The sequence below is a fragment of the Schistocerca americana genome, chromosome 1, assembly GCF_021461395.2.
Source record: "Schistocerca americana isolate TAMUIC-IGC-003095 chromosome 1, iqSchAmer2.1, whole genome shotgun sequence".
Lineage (NCBI taxonomy): Eukaryota > Metazoa > Arthropoda > Insecta > Orthoptera > Acrididae > Schistocerca > Schistocerca americana.
In genome coordinates this window covers 495287801-495305594 of record NC_060119.1, presented here as the reverse complement: position 1 = coordinate 495305594, position 17794 = coordinate 495287801, and the positions used below count along the sequence as shown (strand labels likewise).

At 38.7% G+C, this 17794-nt stretch overlaps 1 protein-coding gene across 1 annotated transcript in view; it reads left to right on the top strand.

Moving 5' to 3' along the window:
* The window catches only part of LOC124604496 (endoplasmic reticulum resident protein 44), a 90202-nt gene extending 74974 nt beyond the window's left edge, over nucleotides 1-15228 (top strand). The window contains exons 6-7 of the mRNA XM_047136484.1: nucleotides 11939-12234; nucleotides 12346-15228. Coding sequence (XP_046992440.1) covers nucleotides 11939-12234; nucleotides 12346-12710 — 661 coding nt within the window. The 3' untranslated portion in view covers nucleotides 12711-15228. The remainder of the gene's footprint in view (nucleotides 1-11938; nucleotides 12235-12345) is intronic.
* Nucleotides 15229-17794: the final 2566 nt, after the last annotated feature.

Genomic DNA, 17794 nt, shown 5'->3' with positions numbered 1-17794 from the left:
ATGACTGGTTCTCTGCAAATGAGCAGTCACTGAACTTACATAAAGGATGATGTATGCAACACTACACTGCCGATGACCGAAGTACACTATGTGATCAAAAGTATCAGGACACATGGCTGAAAATGACTTAAAAGCTCATGGCACCCTTCATCGGTAATGCTGGAATTCAATATAGTGTTGGCTAATGCCTTCATAACAGCTTTCACTCCCGCAGGCATATGTTCAATCAGGTGCTGGAAGGTTTCTTAGGGAATGGCAGCCCATTCTTCACGGAGAGCTGATCTCAGGAGAGGTATCGATGTCGATCAGTGAGGCCTGGCACAAAGTCGCCGTTCCAAAACATCCCGAAGATGTTCTGTAGGTTTCAGGTCAGGACTCTCTGCAGGCCAGTCCATAACATGGATGTTATTGTCGTGTAACCACTCCGCCACAGGCCGTGCATTATGAACAGGTGCTTGATCGTGTTGAAAGATGCAATCGCCATCCCCGAATTACTCTTCGACAGTGGGAAGCAAGAAGGTGCTTAAAACATCAATGCAGGCCTGTGCTGTGATAGTGCCACGCAAAACAACAAGGGATGCAAGCCCCTCCATGAAAGACACGAGCACACCATAAAACCACCACCTCTGAATTTTACTGTTGGCATTACACACACTGGCAGATGACATTCAGGCATTCGCTATACCCATGCCCTGCCATCGGGTCACCACATTGTGTACCATGATTCGTCACTCCACACAATGTTTTTCCACTGTTCAATCGTCCAAAGTTTACGCTACTTACACCAAGCGAGACTTCGTGTGGCTTATGAGCAGCCACTCGGCCATGAAATCCAAGTTTTCTCACCTCCCACTTAACTGTCATAGTACTTGCAGTGGATCCTGATGCAGTTTGGAATTCCTGTGTGATGGTCTGGATAGGTGTCTGTTAATTACACATTACAACCTGCTTCAACTGTCGGCGGTCTCTCTCTGTCAACAGACGAGGTCAGCCTGTACGCTTTTGTGCTGTAAATGACCCTTCACGTTTCCACTTCACTGTCACATTGGAAACAGTCGACCTAGGGATGCTTAGTAGTGTAGAAATCTCCCATACAGGCGTATGACACAAGTGAAACCCAGTCACCTGACCACGTTCGGTATCCTTGAGTTCTGCAGCTCCATTATGCTCTCTCATGATGTCTAATGACTACTGAGGTCGCTGATATGGAGTACCTGGCAGTAGATGGCAGCACAATGCACCTAAAAACGTATGCGTTTGTGGTGTCCAGATACTTTTGATCACATAGTGTACATCATTGGACATAATGCATGAAGGGAGGTAAATAAATGAAACAAAATATTGTATATTTGTAGGTATATGTGTACTGTTACGAAACTGAACTGGAAGTGACACATTACAGGTTATCTTAAACATCCAAGCTCTGCAATGTCTGTGTTACGGATAATATCAGATTATGGATACAAAAATGTGAAACTTGTACTTTTCCTGTTTTCATTCACCTAAGGGCTTATAACATCATCTTTTGTGATTAACTCATCACTAAAGAAGAAAGTGTTTCTTGTAGAGAAGCGTTATGACTAGAAAGAAATGAGAAACTATCCTTCACTCAGCATTGGTGTGGCACAGAAAGGAGTTAGTTATTTGCCATAAAATTTTTAGAGCATTTATCCCATAAAGAACTTAACAGAAAATGAAACTAGCTTCAAATGCAAAGTGAAACTGTATTTTCTTGACAGATCTTTCTACTTCACAGAAGAAATTTAGTATGTGTGTGTTTTTTAAGTGTGGTGGGAGGGAACTGAATGGACTGACACACCCATAGACACACAAGTAACTAAACCTAATGCATCATTATTTAGTTATTTATTTTTGGGTGCAATGTTTGCTTCCACTGCGAGAAACCAATAACTGAATTTTGTGGCTAATGATTTAAATATATCTCATTTCTGTTATAGCTATTTTCTAGAACATTAAATTTCAGTTGCATGACTATGTCACATCTTGAGGCATCAGGTATTCTCCAGATATCAGCATCATTCTTGCTCGATACATTCCACTGATGAGCAGTCTCAGGTAGCACCTAATGAATATAATGAGTTATGTTGTTGAAATATCCTACAAGAACAACACTGATATCTGGCCCTGTTATCTTTTTCTACTTTCCTTTCATTCCCTTCCCCCTCCTTTCCCCCCTTCAGCTAGTCTCATTCTGTTTTCACTTTAAGTCTCCAGTTTCATCTACTACTTTTGACAGATGTTTACCCCATTCTCATATTCTTAAGCAGTGATCACAGCATTTATTCATAGTTCTAAGAGTTCGTAAATTTCCAGTATTTCAATCTTTTGTAGTATCTTTCAGGAAGAACCATCTTTTTGTTTTCCTCAGAAAATTTCATTTCATATGTTTTGCAGATTTGATTGAGAAGATTGTTTTCCTGTTTCGAGAAGGCTTTATTTTCTTTTGATTATCAAATTGTCTTCATATAAGAAACAGTTTCTTGATTGTGTGCTAATGTGTATCCCAAAATTAAAACTGATTTTCATTCTGTGGATGGTACCTTGATGTGCTCTTGTCTCGCATCTTTATTGTATCAAGATGCCATTTATATTAGAGAGATTCTTTTTGGATTGATCTGAAGCGTGTTCCATATTGTTTCATTCCTTATACTGTTCCTTCCTATCTTACACAGGATCTCACATAGAAAGCACATTTTTATACTATTCCTCTAAAGTTCTCACAGAGAGAGAGCCTTGTCATCCTTCTTAAAAATAGGTAGAATAAATGCCTTTGCCCTGTCATCAGAAATTTCTTTATAGGTCAATCTATCCTCATTATCCTTTATAGCCACTGAATCCCAATAGATCCTACTGCTTTAATCAATGGCCCTCTGATGTCGTGATTTGCTAGGAGCTTTGACATTTTTCACTTCTAATACAGCTTTTTCTACATTCAGCATCATCAAAACTTCTCTTTCCATTTCCTCCACATTGCTGTCATTTCTTTCTCCTCCCTCTATTTCATTACATGTATTTGTTGCATGCTGTCCTCCATATAAATTTTCAAAGTATTCTTTCAAAACTGTTTCTTCTTCCTACAAGGGCTTTCCTTCTTTGTTGATGACTTTTGAAATATTTTCATTTTGCTTCCTTCTGTTACCCAATATGTAGTATATCATCCATAAAATTGTCTTTTACTTCTTTCAGTATTAATGAAAAGGAAAGGAGCCACTCACTAAATAGAGGAGATACTGAGTTGCAGATAGGCAAATAAGCACACACACACACACACACACACACACACACACACACACACACACACACACACACACACACGACTGCAGTCTCAGGCAGCCGCAACCACATTGCGAGCAGCAGCACCAGTGCATGATGGGAATGGTGACTGGGTGGTGATGAGGAGGAGGCTGGGGCAGGGAGGGAGAGGAATAATAGGGTAGATAGGGTAGGGGTGACAGACAGTGCAGTGCTGCTCGGGAGTGCACAGGGACAAAGTGGAGAGAGGATAGGGCAGCTACGTGCAGTCAGGAGGTTAGATGGAGGACAGGGGAGAGGGTGGGCGGGGGATAGTGGAAAAGGAGAGAAGTAAAAGGACTGGGTGTGATGGTGAAATGAAGTCTGTATAGTGCTGTAATGGGAACAGGGAGGCTGGATGGGTGGGGACAATGAATAACAAAGGTTGAGGCCAGGAGGGTTACGGGAACATGGGATATATTGCAGGGAAAGTTCCCTCCTGTGCAATTCAGAAAATCTTGTGTTGGTGGTAAGAATACATATGGCATGGGCAGCGTGCTGTGCAACCAGGTGGTCCACTTGTTTCTTGGCTACAGTTTGTCGGTGGTCATTCATGTGCACAGCCAGCTTGTTGGTCGTCATGCCCACATAGGTTAAAGCACAGTGGTTGCAGCTTAGCTTGTAGATCACATGACTGATTTCACAGGCAGCTCTGCCTTTGATGGGATAGGTGATGTTTGTGACCGAACTGGAGTAGGTAGTGGTGGGAGGATGTGTGGGACAGGTTTTGCATCTAAGTCTATTACAGAGGTAGAGCCATGAGGTAAGGGTTTAGGAGCAGGGGTTGTGTAGTGATGGACTAGTATATTGCGGAGGTTCAGTGAACGGCAGAATGCCACTGTGGGAGGGGTGGGAAGTATAATGGACAGGTCATTCCTCATTTCAGAACATGACGTGAGGTAGTCAAAACCCTGGCGGAGACTGTAATTCAGTTGCTCTTGTCCTGGGTGGTACTGAAATAAGGGGAATGCTCTCCCGTGGCCGGACGGTGGGACTTCGTGGTGTGGTTAGAGACTCGAAAGATAAGGCACGGGAGATTTGTTTTTGTACAAAGTTGGGAGGATAATTACGGTCTGTGAAGGCTTCAGTGGACCTCGGTATATTTTGAGGGGGACCACTCGTCACTGCAGATGTGATGACCCTGGGTGGCTAGGCTGTAAAGAAGGGACTTCTTTTTATGGAATGGGTGGCAGCTGTTGAAGTGGAGGTATTGCTGGTGATTAGTAGGTTTGATATGGACGGAGGTACTGATGTAGCCATTTTTGAGATGGATGTCAACAAATGGGGGGAAGTTGTTGAGGTTCTGGGAGGATGTGGATAGGGTGTCCTCACCCTCGATCCAGATTGGAAAGATGTCATAATAAATCTGAACCAGGTGACAGGTTTAGGATTCTGGGTGCATAGGGAGGATTCCTCTAGATGGCCCATGAATAGGTTGGCATAGGATGGTGCTATGCGGGTGCCTATAGCCATACCTTGGATTTGTTTTTAGGTAATGCCTTCAAAGGGGAAGTAATTATGGTGACTAGGAAGGAGGTTGCTGGTTTGGAATCCATTGGGCTTTGAGGAAGGTAGTGGTCAATAGTGGTAAGGCCATGGGCATTACGTATGTTAGTGTAAAAGTAGGTGGCATCAACAGTGACGAGCAGGGCACCGTGTGATAAAGGGATAGGAACTGTGGAGAGTCAGTGGAGGAAATGGTTGGTATCTTTTATATAGGAGGGTAGGGTCCAGGTAATAAGTTGAAGGTGCTGGGCTACGAGAGCAGAGCTTCTCTAAGTGGGGGCACAGTAACCGGCCTCAATCGGGCGTCATGGGTGGTTGGGTTCATGGACTTCAGGAAGCATGCAGAAGGTAGGAGTGTGGGAAGTGATAGGGGTGAGCAGAGAGATGGACTGCAGAGAGAGGGTCCAAGGATTTGAGGAGTGACTAGAGATCCTGCTGGATTTCTGGAATGGGGTTACTGTGGTAACGTTTGAAGGTGGCTGTTTCTGACAGCTGGTGGAGTCCTTCTGCCATGTAATCTTTGTGCGGTTCAAAACAACAGTGGTGGAGCCTTTGTCAGCAGGTAGGATTATAAGGTCAGGATCAGTTTTTAGATGGTAGACTGCAGTTCTTTCTGCAGATATAAGGTTAGTTTGCATGTTGAGGGATTTGGGGAATGGTAGTGAGGCAAGGTTCAAGGTTAACAAATTCTGGAAAGTCACCACTCGCATCATGCACTGGTACTGCTGCTCGCAGTGTGATTATAGTTGCCTGAGCCTGCAGTCGTGTGTGTGTGTGTGTGTGTGTGTGTGTGTGTGTGTGTGTGTGTGTGTGTGTGTGTGTGTCATCTATTTTTGACGATCACCCTACAGGCCGAAAGCTATATTTATTTTCATTGTGCCTATCTGCGACTCAGCATCTCCACTATATGGTGTGTGGCAACTTTTCTTTTCATAATATTGTTACATTCCATCCTGGATTTTCCATTCTTTTACTTATTTTGTGAATTATTCCCAAAACATCTTCTTACAGTGTTATGATTTGTCATGATGCTGTGCTTTATCATTTTCATTTGTCTCTATTACGTTCCATCCTGTCTTTGAACCATTCTGGACATGCATTATTCTTTGCCTTGATGCTTCTGCACTTATACTACCATGGATTTTTTTGGTGTCTGACTTTGGTTGATGTCCTTTCATATGTTTTTCCTCTGCCTCGACTAGAGTCTGTTTGAAGCTGTTCCATTTTTCCTTGGCATCCTTCCTCTCGTCTTAGGGTAGCTGTATCTTAATCTTTCCCCTGTATCTCTCTAGGTTGTGTCTATCTTTTAGTTCCCAGCACTTGATTTTTGCATGTCTGTCTGTCCCTATGAATTTCATCAGTGTCCCTACTAATAGTCTGTGGTCACCATATAGATTAATTCTTGGTATCACTGTCAGGCATCTTGTGACTTCATCAGTTATTGTGACATAGTCCAGATGTCATCAAACTTTTTTCACAGCTGGCCAGATAACTGACAAAATGACAAGTGCAGTCCGCACCATCATTCTGTGGAATACTTAAAAGCCAGAACAAAAGCTCTGGGGAAAAAAGATGTAAAACTAAATTCAGCATTCTGTTTTAATGATGGGTGAGTGGCAAGCAATGTACAAAAAATGATGACACACTCAACATATTTGTGAATTAAAAAAAGTTATCAAAGCCAAGTCACTACTCTGTAATGATGCAAGTAACAGAGTTCAGAATCAGGTCATTCAAGAAAAACCTGGAACTGACAGTGATGGAACGCATGTCTATGTCTGAAGTTCACGCAATAATTCCCTCTTTCCCACAGAATTCTTGCTGATGGATGATGCCATGTATGAACAGAGCATCCTGAATTTGAAAACTTTCCAACTGAGTCCTGGTCTGCCCCACCAAACCCTTCTTCACTTCAGCCCTGTCACCCCCCCTCCCCTTCCCCTCCGTCAACCACAATAAATCAAAGTTGACTCCATTGGAGGTTATAGTCTTGCAGAATCTTTTGCGCTTCCGTGAAAATAGCTTTTCCATTTGGTCTATGCGTACGTGGTCCCGGGTTTGGTTCCCGGCGGGGTCAGGGATTTTTACCTGCCTCGAGATGACTGGGTGTTGGTGTTGTCCCCATCATTTCATCATCATTCATGAAAGTGGTGTGATTGGACTGAGCAAAGGTTGGGAATTTGTACGGGCACTGATAACTGCGCAGTTGAGCACCCCACAAACCAAATCATCATCATCATCATCATCACCATCACCATCAACATCAACATGATGTTCCATGCATGCTGCAAACAGATAACAACACTTCCATTATGTGAAAGTGCAAGTTCAAATTGACACCACAAATGAACACGAGAAGTTGTGATGTACTTGGGACATGATGTATTTGAGACATCAATAGACTCATCCAGCACCAGAGAATAACACAAAAAGTTATTGGCATTTTGCATGTCTGTAGCACTATGTTGCCTCCAATTTGTTCTTCTCTCCGCTTGGCTGAACTTGCTGAAAGGCTGATACTTCCAAACAAAATGGCTTTCTTGCAACACAAGTCATTTCCTCCTCCCACCATAGAATCTTTGAGGAAGTTGCCATCAGCAAATTGTTTTCTTTGTTCTGCCATCTTGTGAAAAATTTTGTATATTACAAGGGTGGCAGATTCATTTCCAGCAAAATTTCTTATGAGGAGATTTCTTTGGGTTTTTAAATTACATTAGTTGGACTGATATTTCTCAGAACATAACTTTCCAGAAAACTTTGAATATGTTGAGAGATGTTTTGTTTCATAGTATGTTTCATAGTTTCAAAACAGCAACACTTTTGCCACAAGTTAGGTAAATAGTTTTGTGGTCTTTTGCATCCAAAATGAAGTACTTTACTCCCCCCTCATTGAAAACATGACACCTGGCTTCCACTTTCCTTTTCGTAGTAGCCATGATGAAGTAAACAGATCTGCAAATGAAAGAGACACTGAATTATAAACACAATTGAAGTGTTTGGTTGCTGCGTAGCAAGCAGACATTACAAGAAACAAGAAAATTTAGGTTCAGTAATTTAAAATTGAACGTAGCTGTTTAAGGCACATAGCAACCAGTAGGTATCTGCACATGTGAAAATCTCCCACTATTCTAGACATAATATTTGAATGTAAATTGTGTCTTAACTTTTCGTGTTCCAAACTTTGTATCAAGCAAATTCAAGTACCGTCGAGGGGCTGTATCTGGCCCAAAGGCTGTAGTTTGGTGATCCTTGATATAGTCCGTTACGGATTTCTGGTCCAAATTCCAGCTGTATCTGGTAATTTTGTGACTATCTCTTTTCTTATACCATCTGTTACCAATCATCCATTTATTTCTCAGACATATGTCTAGTAAATACACCTCCCTGTCCCCATTTCCTTCTGGCTCTCTGCTTCTTCCTGTAACTGTTTCATATCCTCTTGTACCATTCTCAGTTCAAGCTTTAAAGTCGCCTTTAATCACAGCCATGTGAGATTTGACAGCATCTTCCAGTTTAATGATAAACTCTTCCTTTTCATCATCCTTTTCTAAGGATACAACATTAACAGTCCCAATTCTTCTATATTCTGTAGACAAATCCCTCTGTCATGGGAGCCATGTTGGCCACCATACCTGAGAGATACGCACAAAGGCTTTTTGTCACTTTCGGTATTTGTTTTGGTCTGAGGCTTCTTTTGATTGTTGAAAGCTATTGGCTTGCTGGGCCTATCATAGCCTTACCAGAGCCTCATTGGTCATTAATTGCCAGGGTTCCTGTAAGACATTCAGAGCTATTGCAGTGGCCCTGAGGCATGCACAGTCTCCACTGTACTTCATCCCTGGAGGCAGTTCCTTACTTTGCGCCGTTGCTTCTCCAACAATGTGAACAAGGGGGTTGGACTTAACAGGAGACAATTGTTTTATTAGTATCCTTATTAATCTTTACTGTGTGATGATTGTCATCATTTACATTGCTCATCAGCATTTACATAATTCTTATTTCACTTTATTTTCATTAGTCATCTTTTTTACAAATTCTTGATACTGTTCTTGTTCAAAAATACATTTTGTGCACTTCTGAGGTTTATACATATATAGGTACAGTAATTTACTTTCCAATTTTGTGTACAAGTTGCTCAATTAGGAACTGTGATGATGAAACTTGTTTTATGTTACTGTTTATGTATCCCCCATTGACAAAGTGTGTATATGGACCATCAAGAAAGGTCAACTCATTTATGGGGACTGGGTGGGTATAGGTATGCATGAAATGAAAAAGTTTCATTGTGTTTTGATCCTGACTGGAGTTTACAAGTGAAGAAATAAAGATATTGGTCAGCTTTGTAGTGTTGAGAATGGCCAACCACTTTTCAGTGAAATTATGTCTCTCAGCTGCTTCCATGCTATTCTGAGGGTATTGCTCTTTGACAATAAAGCAACCCGACATGAACATAGGTCAAGTGAAAAATTGAAACCAATCAGAGAAGTTTTTGAAATATGAGAAATTCCCCTTATGGATGCCTACAATCCAAGATGGTGCATGACTCTGGATGAACAGTTGGTCACATTTCGAGGTTGATGTCCATTTCAACAATACATCCCATCAAAACCTGGTAGGTAGGAAATAAAAGTTCTGGACAGATTGCGACAGTGAAACAAGGTGCTGCTGGAAGATGAAAGTCTATTTGGGGAAGGAGGAAGAAACTAGAGCCGTGTGACTTGAAGAGAATGTTTTGAAAACTCTGGTGATGGAACTTGAAAAGTCTGGACATAATATCATCTGTGATAATTTTCTTTACATCTCTCGGTTTAGGTCCTTATTTGTTGTCAAAAGATCTGACACTAGTCGGTACTATCCAAAAAATCATAAGGTGAACTTCCTGCCAGTTTTTATTACACCTAAAGGATGTAAAGTACGTTTTTGGTTTTTAACCAGGTTTGGTGTAGCTTCTTATGTCTGTAAGAAAAACAGTGTTATCATCCTTAGCGCTCTTCATGGACAAACAATGGTGTCATCACAAATAAAGAAGCATGATGTTATAATGAAGTACAGTGCCACAAAGGGCAGCGTTGACACTGTGAACCAGAAGACACAATGATACAGTGTGAAGAGAAAAAACAGGGCACAGGCCATTGGTGGTTTTCTTCAACATGATTGGCATAAGTGTAACGAATGCATACATAATTTCGATGATTCTGGCTACCAATAAAAAAAACATACATCAGGCTTTCATCATAAATGTGGAAAAGCAACTAGTAGTGGTAAAGAAGTCAATGAATTCATTAGTAGAACCAGAACCAGGGAGGGCAGTTAAGCAACCAGCTAATAAAAGGATTGTGTTGAGAAGAAAGATAAAAAAAAGTCAAATTATATTTCGGAAGTGCACCAAACCTGTATGCTTGGAACATTCTGCCATTGTTCGTAGATAAGAATAAAAGCCACCAGTAAAAGTATTTGTACCTCAACAGTTTTTCACATTGTAAGTAGACAAAATATTGTCTATTTATATCAATTTGAACAACACAAGCCTGAGACACCCAACTGGTAAGCAATACTAGACAGAATGAGATTTTCACTCTGCAGCGGAGTGTGCGCTGCTTCCTGGCAGATTAAAACTGTGTGCCCGACCGAGACTCGAACACGGGACCTTTGCCTTTCGCGGGCGGCACACAGTTTTAATCTGCCAGGAAGTTTCATATCAGCGCACACTCTGCTGCAGAGTGAAAATCTCATTCTGGAAACATCCCCCAGGCTGTGGCTAAGCCATGTCTCTGCAGTATCCTTTCTTTCAGGAGTGCTAGTTCTGCAAGTTTCGCAGGAGAGCTTCTGTAAAGTTCGGAAGGTAGGAGACGAGATACTGGCAGAAGTAAAGCTGTGAGGACCGGGCGTGAGTCGTGCTTCGGTAGCTCAGATGGTAGAGCACTTGCCCGCAAAATCTGCCAGGAAGTTTAACACTAGACAGGTTTTCTGGTAAGCAGAGCGTTGTCAGTCAGATGTGGATTAATGAGTGCAATGATCATTGGTGCTATTTCCAAATCGCCTTCTCTGGTAGAAAAATTCACTGTGAGAATTAGGTCAAAGCAGAATTGACTCAGTCACAGATACAAGCCCTTCATTAAAGTTGCCAAAAGAGTCTTTCACCTTACATCTTTATTGCTGTGGCAGAAGATTTAATTGCCTGCTGAAGCATGTAAAATCATGATACAGTGAGCACATTTAAATTAGAGAAGTTAATGAAAATTGACAGGGTCATCCATATCAATTGTACATACCTCAAAATATTGCTCCAGGCAGTATTAAATGAATACTTTCTACTGTATAAAGCTAGTGAGACGTAGCTACAAAGTTCGAGAAAAGTAGTTGTGAGTCAACTAAAAAAGGACCTTAGCAAACTCATTATTAGGTGCTTTGTTTTGGTCATCTTGAATTTGATGTTATTGCGTTAATGCTGCTGAAGCCCTTTAAGTGGTCTAAGTTTTTTTAAGTTGTTGTCACTAACAAGTCTCTTAAGGTCTGCTAACATTTACATCAATAATACATGTATCTCAGACGTTTGTAAGTCATTTTGCTGATAATATAGTTCATTTAAATGCTGGTCTTGTGTGTACATAACTGGTGTAAAATAAAACCATTACTAAAATTGCTACAAGGAACCTAAAAAATTTCCTGTTAAATTGTAGACATGTCCACTCTCATACTTTACAAGAACTTGCAAGAGACTCTGAGCTGTGGTAGCTATATTCACAATAACTGCAACATAGGTCTGGTGATATATTTACCTGCAAACTTTCTTTAATTGTTGTTCTCACTAATTTGTGCGTGCATCGTGTGCGCGTGCGTGCATGTGTGTGGGCGCGCACGTGTGCATCGTCTGCATCTTTAGTTGGCATATACGTACATTAAAGCATTGAAAAAAAATTTGAGTATATATAATTTAACATGCAGTTGTGATTCCTCATCAGATATTTGATCCAGAATGTGGAAAGAAACAAACATTTCAAACCATAACACATTTTGAGCCACTTGGCATTAATTGGCTAATAAGAAAATTTTGTTGCAGCTGTGCTATGTGGCACAGAATCACAGCATGTTGATATATGTTGTTCTTTTTGTTTATCAGTGATGCAAGTGCACAGATGCACCCACCTGGTCAACCAATTGTTGCCTTCCGACCAGATAAGGCACGTTCCAATGAAGAAGATGAGACATTCAAGGGAAACCTGAGTGTCTATGATGAATTCAACATATGGGCATCAGAAAAATGTGTGCCGCTAGTCAGAGAGATTACATTTGAAAATGCTGAAGAACTAACTGAAGAGGGACTTCCATTTTTAATTTTGTTTCACAATCCAGATGACAATGAAATAGTGAAAAAATTCAATGATGTTGTCCAGTCAGAACTTCTATCTGAAAAACGTTAGTATTTTCTGTGATATAAGTAAATTTATATTCAGTGAAGTATTTTATTTTATTTGGTGTTATTTCTCTCGTCTTGCCTATTAATTACTTGTTGTTACAAAATTTCAGATTCCATCAACTTCTTGACAGCCGATGGAGTAAAATTTACTCATCCACTACATCATCTAGGTAAAACGTTAAGTGACCTGCCCTTAATAGCAATTGACAGTTTTAAACATATGTACCTATTCCCAGACATCAAAGACATGGAAAGACCAGGAAAGTTAAAACAGTTTCTAAATGACTTGCATACGGGGAAACTGCATAGAGAGTTCCATTATGGACCCGATCCTGTAACTGACCCACCACGAGTTGATGGCAGTAGTGGAAGCAGTAGCACAACCAGCAAGAAACCTACAACACCACCAGAATCAACCTTTAAGAAGCTAGCACCATCTAAAAACCGTTATACTCTGTTAAGAGATGAATTGTAAAGCATTGTAGTGATGAACACAATTTTAAATGTGAATGAATGATTGGAACTTTGTCAAGCCTGGTAAGTGGAGACAACAGAACTGAAAATGCTACAGCCAATAAATGAGTGAACTATTGGATATTGAACCTTAATTTTATTTTGTGTTAAAAAAGTAACCCTCAGACAGTGTTTTAGATTTTGTTTACATATTGTTGAACATGGATGTAATCACATCACAGCTAAGAACCATATTGGTGTCTCTTAGCATTTGACACTTGTGAATATTTAAATTAAATGTATACATTGGTAAATTGGCATATGTCTTACTTTGTGTGTTGTAAATGGGGTTGGCCACCAAACAGAGACAATGATCCTGACCTTGAACTTGTAATTCTTTTTGTCCCCAAGAGTAGCACTGATATGATTTCTCCAGATTCAATGTGCATAAAATGAATTTGTGTCATTTTGACCTCGCATTTAGTGGCTATTGGTTTCAATTTAGATACATGCCTGCTAAATACTGATGGATTGTGTAGTAAAATACGGAACTGAGTCAGCATAGTGGATTTGTCTGAATGAAATTTGCCACAGATTGAGGATGTAGTCAGTTTCACTAACTGGTTACTCTTGAGTGTTGTTATAATTGAGTGATTGCTGTCCGCTTGTGCAATGATTGTTTTTTTCATTTCCATAATTTATTGTACTTTTATATGTTATTACGTAGAGCTTGTTGTATAGAAATGGTTATCAGTAATTCACTTTGTTGAAAAATTAATAGTCTAAATTTGTAATATTTTGAGTTCATAAATGTTGTATGGTGCAGTGTGTGTTTTGTTGAACAACTGCAGGGTGATGCTGAGTAAACACTGCAAATATTGAAGGGAAGGAAAGAAAAATACATGTCGCCAATTCAGAGCAAAGGAAAGGGCAGCCGCTGGCCGCTTCTAATTCACTGTAACTGTATATAACAAATTTTAGTGTTTTTAGTTCACACACATCTGATGCAGATAAATAAAGTTACTTGAAGTACTGTAAAAATATTACTGAAAAATTCAATGTGTGTGTTTTGGATTTATATACTAATACTATTAACTGTTCAGTTAATTGAGAGCTGCAGTTTAGGAAACCAGTTGATCTACAACAAAAATTATTTACTTGACTGCCTGTCATTAATAATAATAATAATAATAATAATAATAATATCATCATTATTTTCCTTCCTTTCATGGTGGTCACACAACAGCAGCAACCCTTGAGATTGAATATGGTACATTTCCCTTCACTAAAATCTGAAAATGAGGTCTACGTTTCCGTAATCTATTTCTCCGACATAAGATGAGATAATGTACATGTGTACATGTTAAGGAAACACATCAAAATAAAAAGAACTGTATATGATTGTAACTGTTAAGAGTATGAATCACTTTTCTTCGCAGGGAAGATGTGGGAATGTTTGTGCAGTTTGATGCATTACCAACAATGGGAAGCAACAACACAATTTGTTTAAAAATTGTGTGACCTTAGAAGAGAAATGTATAAAATATATTTTTCCATCTAGATGTAAATAAAGTGAATGAATAAAAATGTACAGTTGTTCATGTTAGATTTCAGTATCTTTAGGAATTAGTTGTGTAGAAGTGTGAATGATGTGTATAATCATAAAAACATTGAAATCAGTATTAATAGGTAGCCCTTTTAATATAGGTACATATTTTCTTTTGCCTGCATTATAAGAGTATTTTTTGTTTTAAGAGAGTATTAAACTGAAAATTTAGTTGGCACAATATTGACAACTTTATACTTTTCTTGGCTATTACAGAAAAATTACAGTAACTTACTAAGTTATTCATTCTGAATAAGAGTTCCCTTATTTTCACTCCTTGAACCAAATTGATAAGTAGTTCATGTAATATAATGTATCAGCTCTAACGAAGTGTCGTGATCTACAAATTGTTCTGTTTATGTAAGTATGCAGTATCTGTTGGTTCTCTGATTTAATTATGGCACATTTGGTCCTACATTTCGTGATTTGGCCGGAACATGTATCCATTTAAAAAATGTACCTTATAAAAAAAAATTTTGGAATATCGCGACTCAGCATCTCCGCTATATTGTTACATTGAAATTATACATCTCAGATGTTTAAAAAGCTGTTTTATGTTTTGCACTAATTATGATGAGAAACAATACATATGCCTTTGAGAATAGATGACAGTCTAACACTGAGATTTCTGAAAAAAAAAAAAGGACTTTCCTTACAAAAAATGTTGTAGAATAATGGAATGTTTTGTACTTAAAGTCAAGTTAGCAGTTTTTTATTTGCTCGTTTCTGTGCATTGAGCTTATTTATGTGAGCGAGCCCACAGATGTATTACATGCCACTTACCAGGCTGGTTCATAATATATGTACAATGTGATACTTCTGCCAAAAGTGAACAAAGCAGGGTAAATAGTAATGTGAGGCTCGTAGCCCTAGAAAATTAAAAAAAAAAAAAGGAAGGAACTGTTTGTTAAAAGCTATAATGATTTTGAGACAGGAATTTTATTCGAAAAGTGCATTTAATGTTCAGGTTATTACTCTGTCTGAGAATATGCTGAGTATAAACATCGGTTACAAAGTGTATGTCATCATTATTAATTTGCTTGCACCATGTAACAAGTTTTACACCATTATATTGCAAAAATTCTCAGGTGAACAATGTTGCTGTCTATGCTGGTAAACAGTGTTACCTATCTATAATGTTGTTACGTCTGCTGTATCGTTGTAATTTAATATGCAGTGCCATCCAGTGTGTAAAAGTCGACTAGTAACTTTCAGCATTAGAGATCACTACGAATCTACATTTATTAACTATGCACAGTTACAGTGACAAGTGAAATATTGTTATTTTTGAAAGCTTACTGTGCTTCTCATAAGCATTTTTGCGAACTTTGAGTTCTTTGCAGTGATATATATAACAGCATATAATTTTAATGGGTCGTTCTTAATAATTATTAGATGGACACTCTCTGTGATGCAGTCAATATTTTTCGTGTGTGTGTGTGTGTGTGTGTGTGTGTGTGTGTGTGTGTGTGTAGGGAGAGAGAGTGCTCTTTGGTTAAAATGGAGATGAAGAGTCTCTCCCTCCCCCCGCTCCCCTCCTTCCCTCCCTCCGCATCTCCATTTTAAACAAAATTATAGTCTTTTTATATAATTTCACAACAGTTACTTTCTTTCTTCTTTTATATCATTATATTTTCCAAGATGTAGATCATAATGAACATGGACTTTTAATTGAAATACCAGTGGCATTTCCACTAAAATTACTGGCAGTTTGCCATAACTGTAATGATTCATAAAAAAATAGTAGAAATTTGAATTGTCATTTCGACATGATTTTGTATACAGGAAAAGTGAAGAAAACCAGTACATTTATAATAAATGAAAAAATGACCACTTTTAAAAATAACATGTTTAATATTTTATACTGTATCAGTTCAATCTCATTCAAAGTGCTTGAACTGTGTACTTCTGGAGAATATTGTATCATTACACTTACCTTTATATATATCTCTACTGACAGCCCCATCAGGAAAATGAAATATTTTAATTGTGAAAATGAAAAATAAACTAAAAAAATCAGAATGTGCATATGAAATTTAAAATTATATAAAAATTCTATCAAGAAAAATTCAATCTAGAAAACTAATAAATTATAAGACAAAATCTATGTAATATTGTTGATGGACTCACAAAAAAGTAACAGTGGTCCACTTCAATTCCGCAATTTGATATTTTCACCTGTCAGCTAAATTCAGCATCTCATGTTTTATCAAAAGATTTCCACTGGGTCTTGTCCTTTTGCGTACCTGTCATATTGGCTACTTCATCTCTCGAAGCTACCCATTTCCTCCATTTTAGTTAATTGTTGCCTAATGCCCATCTTCTTGATTCCCTGCCTTTTTGCAGTAGTGGTCTCCAGTTGTTAAGAAATAAATCATGATCGGAGTTCACAATTTCCCCTGGAAATGTTTTGCAGTTTAAAATCTTGTTTCACATTAACTGTCCTACTGAAACTTTCACCATCACCACACCTCTTCCACGTGTACACCAGTCTCTCATGACACCTAAACCAAGTGTCTGCGATGATTAAATACACTCTGTGTAAAATTCTACCACTTAGCATCCCCTTTTATTCCTTTCTCACAATCTGCATTTCCCTCTTTTTCTTTCCTTCCTTTTCCACTATCAAATTGAAGTTCCCCATGATAATTAAATGCTCACCTCCTGTAATGATCGGAGTAATTCACTATGTCTCATCATATATTTTTCAGTCTCTTCATCTGTGGAACTAGTAGAATTATAGACTTGTAGTAATTTGGTGGGTGTTGGGTTGTGCACTCTTTCATCTGCGATAATGCATTCAATATGCTGTTCATAGTAACTTGCCCACATTCCTGTTTTCTGACCAACTCCTGCTTTACCTGTATTTGATGATATGTTGATAACCCTTTACTTACTGACAAGATGGCCTCTTCTTCTTGTCACTGCACTTTTTTAAACTCTGCTATATCTAACTTCAACCTGTTAATTTCTATTCTTAAATTCTCATATCTGCCTACCTGGTCAATGGATCTAACATTCCATGCTCCACACTTTAGACTGCCAGATTTGTTTTTTTGGTGACAACAACCCCCTGAGTAGTCCACATCCAGATATCTGAAAAGGTAGTTATTTTACCTCTGGAATATTTTAGCATACAATAGAGTTGCATATCCTCAGAAAATACAACCATATATTACTCTGTCCCCTCAACAGATATCCCTCTTAATTGGTTGCTCCTATAGTCTGGTTATCTGTATCTTTGAGACATACAAGGCACCCCACTGTTTCAAGGCCAACAGTTTGTAGGATAGAGTAGTTTAAATAAAATTGTCACAAGGGAAATGTTCATTTCCAGTTTTTGCAGTTTATTATTAGAAACTGGTTATTAGTCCAGGGAAACATATCTATCCTGCAAGTACAAATTTAGTAATTTTTTTCCTGAGGGACCTTGATTTAAGCATCTTACTGAAAAGCAGCAGGAAATTGTGCTGCTAAGGCAATGATTAACAACTTTGGAT